This window comes from Penaeus chinensis, chromosome 15, assembly GCF_019202785.1.
Source record: "Penaeus chinensis breed Huanghai No. 1 chromosome 15, ASM1920278v2, whole genome shotgun sequence".
In the NCBI taxonomy this organism is placed as follows: domain Eukaryota; kingdom Metazoa; phylum Arthropoda; class Malacostraca; order Decapoda; family Penaeidae; genus Penaeus; species Penaeus chinensis.
Genome location: NC_061833.1, coordinates 14,040,363 through 14,050,362, shown reverse-complemented (window position 1 = coordinate 14,050,362; position 10,000 = coordinate 14,040,363). Strand labels below are relative to the sequence as shown.

General features: G+C 35.1%; 1 protein-coding gene across 2 annotated transcripts in view; it reads left to right on the top strand.

The window, feature by feature from the left end:
• Positions 1–10,000, top strand: part of LOC125032739 (band 7 protein AGAP004871-like) — a 50,509-nt gene that overhangs the window by 38,518 nt on the left and 1,991 nt on the right. Inside the window, exons 6-10 of one of the 2 annotated variants that reach the window (XM_047624041.1) lie at positions 1,117–1,320; positions 3,215–3,270; positions 7,682–7,760; positions 8,610–8,711; positions 9,494–10,000. The exon at positions 9,494–10,000 is cut by the window's right edge and continues 1,991 nt beyond it. In XM_047624041.1, coding sequence (XP_047479997.1) covers positions 1,117–1,320; positions 3,215–3,270; positions 7,682–7,760; positions 8,610–8,711; positions 9,494–9,586 — 534 coding nt within the window. In that variant the 3' untranslated portion in view covers positions 9,587–10,000. Of the gene's footprint in view, positions 1–1,116; positions 1,321–2,837; positions 2,894–3,214; positions 3,271–7,681; positions 7,761–8,609; positions 8,712–9,493 lie in introns of both variants that reach the window. The other variant, XM_047624040.1, reaches the window with a different exon arrangement.

Here is a 10,000-nt window from a genome sequence, read left to right as displayed (position 1 = left end):
TATATATATATATATATATATATATATATATATATATATATATATATATATTTATATATATATATATTTATATCTATATATATATATATATATATATATTATATAATGTATGTATATGTGTGTATATATATGTATATGTATATATATACATATATATATATATATATATATATATATATATATATGTATGCATATGTATATGTATATATAAATATATATGTATATGTATATGTATAATATATATATATATATATATATATATATATATATGTATATGTGTATATATATATGTATATGTATATGTATATATATGTATATATACATATATGTATATGTATATACATATATATACATATATGTACATATATACATATATATATTTATATATTTATATATAATATACATATTAATATATGTATGAATATATATATATGAATATATATATGAATATATATGAATATATATATGAATATATATATATGAATATATATAAATAAATATACATTAATTAGTATATTAGTATATATAAATATATATATATATATGTATGTATATATATATATGTATATATATGTTTTTTTTATCTATATTTATATTCATATTATATTTATTTTTTCATATATTTTTTTTCATATATATATAATATACATATGTATGTATATATGTATATATATATAAATATATACATGAATTTGTATTTCTATACATATATTTATATACATGTATGTATAGAAATACACATGTGTGTATATATATACATATGTATTTCTATACATACATATATAAATAAATATATGTATATTTTGATATACATATATATATACAAATGCAAAGAAATGTGTATGTATGTATATATACATATATATATATATATATATATATATATATATATATATATATATGAATATGTGCATCATGGCATATGTATAGTGTGTACATACAAAGTTCATTGCCTTAAAGCTATATCAATAGTAATTTCCTGAATTAAAAGTTAAAAAATCAAAAATGTGTTCCCTTGCATACAGCTGTCAGTCTAAGCCAACGCCCAAGCTGCCCCGCCTCCTCCTCCCCCTCCTACTTCGCCCCTCGTTCTCACGGCCCTCCCGTAACCTGCAGGTGCTGACGAAGGACTCCGTGACGGTGAGCGTGGACGCCGTCGTCTACTACCGTGTGAGCAACGCGACCGTGAGCGTGGCCAACGTGGAGAACGCCCACCACTCGACGCGGCTCCTCGCCCAAACCACCCTCAGGAATATGCTCGGAACGAAGAACCTGCACGAGATCCTGGGCGACCGTGAGTCCATCTCGAGCGACATGCAGGTGAGGCCTTCCCTCCCTTTCCTATTACTCCTTCCTGTTGCTGTGCCTTTTCGTTTTAAGGAGTTTCAGATAGTTTTAGGTGGTTTAGCAAGTTTAAGGTTTTTAAAGAGTCTAAGGTAATTTTGTGCGGTATAGGGAGTTTCAGATTATAGGGAGTTTCAGATAACTTTCAAGTGTTCCATTATTTTTAATAGTGTTAGGTTTATCATTTTATATGTATCTATGGGCAGGAATTCAAGCATAATGGTTTGGATTTTCAGATAATTTTAATTAGTTTTAGGATTTTAAGATATATCTAGTATGACAACTAATTCCAGAATGTTTCATGGGTCGAGTTATTTTTTAAGGCATTCGATTCCCTGAAAACATGGGAAATAATTCAAAACTGGTTTAATTAATCCAATTTTGATAAGGACTCTCTTCGAAAGTCAGGCTAGTGATAGCTAAGGTAATTGGTAAATAGATAAAGACAATCCTGAGTGGACAGAGATAATTGACATTCATATTATAAGTTTCTTTATTACCCTTATTTATAATTGATCTATATACAGAGCTATGATAATAGTAATAGTACAGATAACAAGGCCTATGTGGACCCATAAGTAGGTATCGATTTGGTTGGAATAAATCATATAGGTACATCACGTTCAGAGTAATATCATGCTATGTAATGATTATATCAGTCTCAACATATCAGAAGTGTCACACGCAAGCTTTAGAACATTAATATGTAACTACTTGCGTGTAGGCTATTATATACTTATATTTATGTAGTTTGCCTAATCTGACCTTTGATTTACAGCTCTGGAACGCTAAAAAGTGATAGTAACCAAGATTGTGTGATACGCATTTAGACGAAAAGGACATTTTAAATATAAGCTCATCACGATTGCAATTAACACTGGAAGCCTAACATAATCCAGATTCTTTTTTTGTCAAGCCATATATTTAGGTTTTTAAGAATAAATGGCTTAATTTATCAAGTCTACTGAATTCGGTTTGAAAAAAAAAATACTTATTACTTTCTTCGCGAAATGGAAAACTTATTCAAAGAAAGGAATATCTTCGGCCCTTTTAGATTTATACATATCAAATATTACTTTTTGACGAATGATGAATGACGAAAGGTCCTGCAAACAACGTTATCGATTTCATTATTCACTATATTTGCTAATAACTCCCGGGCTGTTAGTATAATCACATCATTAGTATAATGATCCTTTCGCCACGTATATGAAAGAGGTTCGTTAATAGCATGAATATGAAGCATATCACTTTATTCAAATGATCATCAGACAGTAAGTTCTTCAAAGAGTGAGAGTGGAAGAGCATTTGCATAAGAATGGCACGAGTAGAATCTTCGTGAGTGCCAAGGAGCCACGGTATTAATGCCACCCAGAGATGATGGCACAAGTTGTATTTCAGTGCCACCCCCCTCCCTAGAAAAAAAAGGTGCCACTGAACCGAACATCGTTAGGTCTCAATCTTTTTTTTTTCTACATTGTGGATAATTACAGAATACGTTGGATGATGCCACAGACAGCTGGGGTATCAAGGTAGAGAGAGTGGAGATGTAAGTAAAAACTAAGTAATCCTTTAATCTTACGAGGACGTGTGTCTTGTATAATTTCTCTCTTTTATTTCGTCCTTTTCTTTGCTTTCCGATTTCTCCCCTTAAATCATCAGGATCTCGATACAGAGACCTGATTTGTCGAAATCAGTAAGCTAAAAAAAAAAAAAAAAAAAAAAAAAAAAAAAAAAAGACCCAAAGAAATCGAAGGCAATGCACAACACACACGTTCCTATGAGCCAGCTTTAGTTCCTAAGTTTTTTTTTTTGCACACTAAACAGCTTCTTTTCGGATTGACACAAGCTGCCCCATTCATCATTGCAGGGAGTGTTAGATGATGCCACAGAGAACTGGGGCATTAAAGTGGAAAGGGTTGAAATGTGAGTAAGCTTTGTGATTGGTCGAGACTTAACGGTCGAAGAGAACTCAGCATGACTGTGATTGGTTGATTTTGTGTATCGCTACCTCTGGCGGGAGTTTCCTTCTGTTTAATTATTCATTTATTTAAGATCGTGAACACTACAATAATGCAAATATTGGTCATGACTGATTTTATAAGGAAATTATCAGAGGACAGAGATACGCAAGGACGACACGTAGGTCAATCGAATGTGACCTCTCGACCTGAGCCCATGACCTCCCTTGACCCGTAGTTCAGTCTGCCTGCCTTCTCCCCACCTTTCGATTATCTGACCCGTCTGTCTGCATTTCTTGGTTCGTTCATTACCATTTCTGCTTATAGCCTTTGCTCATTTTCATACACACACAAACACATGCACTCACCACACACACACACACACACACACACACACACACACACACACACACACACACACACACACACACACACACACACACACACACGCGCGCGCGCGCGCGCGCGCGCGCAGAGGCACGCACGCACGCACATGTGTGTGTGTGTGTGTGTGTGTGTGTGTGTGTGTGTGTGTGTGTGTGTGTGTGTGTGTGTGTGTGTGTGTGTGTGCATATATATATATATATATATATATATATGTATATGTATATGTATATATATATATACATACATACATACATACATACATACATACATACATACATACATACATACATACATACATACATACATACATACATACATACATACATATATATACATGTATATACATGTATATACATATATATACATATATATACATATATATACATATATATACACATATATATACATATATATACTTATATATACATATTTATACATACATATATATGTGTATATATATTTATTTATACATATATATATTATACTTTAAACTAAAACTCATAAAATACCACTATTTGTGTTCATATTGCAGCATTCAACCAGTCCACTTCGGTGTCAGATAATCAATTTCAAAACTACATGTAATTCTCCCATACAGGAAATACATAATCAACACTTCTATGTTTTGAGAAAATCCCCTTTATATAAAAAAAAAAAAGTATCGTGACTTTTGCCTGACGATAACTACCATGATTCCTTTTTTATTATTATTATTCTATGCATCTTACTTTTATCCCTTTTTCGCGGTCTTTTTTGCCTTCGTGTAAGTTAGACCTCCATGTTTTGGCTTGAGAATTTCTTTGTCTTGTGACGTTTGGCATCGCTGCATGGGCATCTTCCCGTTGTTTGTCATTTTCAGTCATTGTATGCGATTTTTGCTATCATTGTCATTATCGTGATGATTATTTTTTATTGTATTTTTTTATTTTTTATAGTATCATTATTTTTGTCATAATCATCTTCACCATAACTATCAGTGTCATTATCAGAATCATTGCGATGATGTAATAGTATCATTGTTACCCTTACTACTAGTAGTAATAGGATCATCATTACTATTATCAAAAATAACATTAATGGTTACCTTTATTTAATACCCATCGCCAACACTATTCCATTTTCCATTATCACCAGCACTGTTATCAATGTAGTTATTCGTTTTTTCTCATTTCGTCCTTTATCATCTAGGCATTCGCCCTACCCAAAACTGTGGCAAACAAATAGTTATTGCCTTTTCTTGCAGCGGGTATATCTATACAGATAAATGCACACACGCACACAAAAACCTACATTGCAAAATCAAACATGTTCGTTTCTCATTAATTTCATCATCTGCTATTTACATCTAGGCTGTCGCATTTTCTGGCCATTATATTCATATATTTTCATGGTCGTTATGTAAGGTTGATAATATTCTAGATGTTATATAAGGATTTCGACTTTCATCTTATTTTCATTCTCTCCGTGGAAATTATTTTGTCTTTGTAATTGTATTTAAGCTCGTTTCCACCTTTTTTTGTTTTTAAAAATGTTTTTAGTGTCCATCGCCCTTTCTATTGCAATTGAAATATACATCGTTGACCCGAATTGCTCTCTCGTAGTTTCCCTTCAGTTGCAACTCTACGAGCATTGCTTCCAGAGAATATATATATACATTTTTTTTTTCTCTCTCTCTGAGTCAGTCTGTCGGGTATTAATTCCATATTTTATGTCGACAGTAACCAAAGATTATTCTTTGCGTTTCAAGAAGACACTATGTTCTTGTAAGACTCTTTATCCAGTTCATTTTTTGCTAAACGCGTGACATATATATATATACACTCTAAATTGGGTCTTTGTTTACCCCTCTGTTGACACACTGCCGTGACGCACCGTTGCAGGTGATTCGGAGCGTGTTTGTGTGTGTCGACTGCTGCCATTTCATTTCCTTCTTGTTTGGACTCTGTTTATCTCGAACATTATCCTTTGTTTTGTCACATCCTTTCCTTTTCGTTTTTTAGTTTTTCGTTTTTCGTTTCGGTTGTTTTTATTCTTTATTCTTGTTTTATCTCCTTTTCATTCCATTCTCGTCATTCTTTGTTATGTGTTTATCGCTAGTTCGTCTTGTACATGTACGACCAATGTAGAATATGTCCAGTAATTACTGACCTTATACTAAACTGATTTTGAAATACTGTTAAGTATTGCCTTCTTTCATCCATCACTTCCCTGTTCTTTGACCCCCCCCCCCCCCCTCCTAACTTCTTCCACCATCCATAACCCCTCCCTCCCATTTCTCCACGCAACTTATTGCTTTTTCTTTTTCTTCCAACTCTGGTTCTCTCTCTCTCTCTCTCTCTCTCTCTCTCTCTCTCTCTCTCTCTCTCTCTCTCTCTCTCTCTCTCTCTCTCTCTCTCTCTCTCCCTCTCTCTCTCTTTATCTATCTGTCTATCTATCTATTTATATATATATATATATATTTAAATCTCTATCTGTCTATCTATCCATCTCTCTCTCTCTCTCTCTCTCTCTCTCTCTCTCTCTCTCTCTCTCTCTCTCTCTCTCTCTCTCTCTCTCTCTCTCTCTCTCTCTCTCTCTCTTCCTCCTTCTCCCTCCCATCCTTCCATCCAACCTTCCATTCCCTTTACTCCTCCCATCTCCTTTCTTTCCCTCCCCCTTTTCCATCCACCTCCCTTTTCTCATATCTTTCCCATTTCCCTCTCCCGTCCCTTTCCTCCCACCCACCCACCCCTTCGTTCAGCTCAAAGTGTATGTAGTATTGCTTTTGTCTTAGCCTGTATTCCTGCCTGTAGCTTTTCCTCCCCTTAAAGAGAACCGTAGCATTTACAACCGGCCGGTATATTCAGCGAGTAAGTTTAATTTCAGTTGGTTGTAATTAATCTGATAAAGAAAAATACCGGAAATCCTTAAAAGAAAATGTTCAGTCTCATCAGACCTGCTGAACTGTATATGGGTAAGATATGTTCGTAAATGAATAATTGTTTTATTAAAAATGGTTAAATAATTCTCCTACTTTTGAATGATATAATTCCAGTGCATAACTATAGCCTAAACTTCGGAATTTCCAAATGCAGGAAGTTCAGTAAGATCAAATTTATTCCATTGACTTCGTACGTTCCAAAGATTCTCATCCTCTGCGTTCGTGTAAGATAGAAGTTTAATCCGGATTGCTGGATCAGGAATTATAAGAACGAAGGCCGCGAGGATAAGAATTTTCGGAAGTCGATCTTTAGGCTTGTAACCCCCGACACTCGATTTTCCCTTTTCCAATATGCAATTATGGTCCACTGACCTTTTTCTGTGTGTGTGATAATGTTATTTCTGCTTCTCAGACCTGTCTGTATTTTTCTGTCTACCATAATTGATTACCTTTTTTTGTTTTTCACTTATCTCTTTCTATCACACACACACACACACACACACACACACACACACACACACACACACACACACACACACACACACACACACACACACACACACACACACACACGTGTCTTGTACTTATATCAGTTTCCTTCCCCTTTTTTCGTTTGTTTCGCCAACTTCCCAAGCCGTATATCATGATAGAAAATCTCATTCGCATAATCAATAAATAAATTGTCCTTTGTATCGAAGACGTTTAATTACAAATTAAACAAAAAAAAGTTTGACATTACAGAAGATTTCTGTGGCATTATGAGCTTGTTACCGTGGCATGACAAGGCCTGCCCCCCCCCTCCCCCTCCCCGTTCTAGCTTTTTCTAGACCCGTCACCTTGTTCTTGCTGTCTCTCTCTAGATTCAGTCGGTGTCTTGCTCCTTTTTTCTGGAAGGTCATGCACTAAAATAGATCTGTCTGTTGTAAGATGTTCGCCTAAGGGCATTCTTTCTCGTCTCTACTAGATTATCTTTTATAGTTCTTCCTGTGATAATAGTTAATTTCTAGTAGTGTGATTTTCAACATATAGAACGTTCCAGCAATCAGCCATTTCCCGTTTTATTCTACAGAAAAGACGTCCGACTGCCTGTCCAACTGCAGAGGGCGATGGCCGCCGAGGCTGAAGCAGCCAGAGAGGCCAGAGCTAAGGTAAAATTGTCTCTTTTATTATTCTCTCTTCTTTCTTCACCTTCTTTTTATCATCTCTACCTTCTTTAAGGTCTTTCATCAAAGGCATATTGCGCTCTCATTGCATATTTAATCTTAATCGATGACAATGGCCGAAATATTTCAGTCGACGACGTCTGGTTACTTCGTGGTCCGTTTTCTTAGCGTATGCTTTTGTGTCGTCCTCCTTGTCGTCATCGATTGGAGGGATACGTGTGCATTTTTTACTTTCATAGCCTATGCTGTCTGAAGTGTGTAGACGCCATTCGGAATATGTCTATGTTTAGCTTGCTTGGATTAATCATTCTTAACATTCACTTTACACGCCGTGAATCTCCACGTTTCAAACATGGAAATAGCGGCTGTCATTAAATTTGCAGTGTGAGCTTACTTAATTCCGAGCAGCTCCGCCGTTCTTGCCTTGTCTGAGTTAATTAATTCACGGTAGCATAAACTGTTTTCATTAACTTTTTTTTAACTCTTCTTCTGTTATGCGTTTAAAAAAGAAACTCGTTCATCTAAGCGAGCGAAGTGTGATCCTTTGTCGGTTTCGAAATGTCGATAAAAGAGAAATTCCTAAACCAGAATGTGTATGAATTTGTCTGCGCCTGTTCGTTCGCGTCTGTGTACCGTCTCTAAAGTTTCCTTATTCTTTCTCTACACCGTTTAACCTTTTCTATACATTTTGTTCTCATAGGTATTAACAAATCCATCCATCTTCCACAAACTCCACAACCCCCAGAAAACCACACACAAGGCTATCACACCACAAAAAAGTTTCTCAATAATCTCTCAACGAAGTCCAAACTTGCAACCGTCTCTCGCCCTTAGGTTATCGCTGCCGAAGGAGAGCAGAAGGCCTCTCGCGCCCTCAAGGAAGCTGCCGAGGTCATCTCTCTCTCGCCGGCCGCCCTCCAGCTACGATATCTTCAGGTAGGTCACGTTGGGTCGAGGGAAGGTACTTTTGGCTAATGGATCTTGATGGATGTTCCTGTTTCGACTTTAATCAGGAATATTAAGGGGATAATGGTATGTCACGATAATTTCTTTACTTAAGTTCATTTTGCTATTATTGCTATTATTGCTGTTTTTGTTGATTTGTTATTATTTATTAGTAGTGGTATCATTTTTATTATTATTTGAACTGCCTAAACTCTCTCAACGAGGTAATTGTTGCAACTGTAATTCCCGTAGCTATTTGTTTTGCATTTCATTACCATGTTGACAATATTTGAATATAGGAGGACGGTGTGTGTATATATGTATCTATATTTCAACTAGTTTACATGCACATAAAGAGTAAATTTCGATATTGTTCGCACATCTTATAGCCGTTAAAACCGTTGCTGATTTCCATAATTCAAATTGTGTTAAGCTCCTCCTCTCAATATATAATCCGCCTATTTATTTTCTCACAACCAATGTAAAGACAATAACCTATATTACAAAAGCCGATAATTCAATGAACCATTTCGTCAATAATCAATAAAAAATAAAATCTCTCCACAAAAAAAACGAACTTTACCACTTTTCTTCCTTTTTATTCTCTTATAATTTGCTATTATCTATTTATTCTGAACTAGAACAAACTATATAACTGAATTTACCAAACCATTCAGCAATCAGTCCAAAAAAATAAAACAAATGAAAACTCTACGAAACAAAAATAGAGAATAACGAACCTAACCCCTTTTTTCTTCTCCTCTTTCTTGCAGACGCTAAACACAATTTCAGCCGAGAAAAATTCCACCATCATATTCCCGCTCCCCATAGACTTCTTACAACATTTCTTCAACAACAAAGAGTGACCGGGAGGTGGTGCTTCTGCGGCCGCCGGGATAGAGAGCGCCCCAACCCATGCCTGTTTCTGAAACGTTTTTATACAGCTCTATAAATAAAGCTCATAGACAGTTGCCTATACATTAGCGATTATAGATTAGCTCATAACAAAATAAAAAATAAAAAAGAATATATTATATGATGAATTCACAGTAGTAGATTCGTTGTTTGGGGGGAAATCTTGAGGGCTGGATTATGGTAGATACCTTGGTCAGGTTAGACAAAACGGGGAGATTATGTATCGGTGAGTGAAAACAGAGCTACCATTACTTCACATGTATTCATTCTTGTTTTATTCACATATTATAGACTGGCTGTCCTTATTTGTTCATATTTCTGAGTACAACCTGTTCATTGTTCAAGTCAAATGTTTCTTATTTACG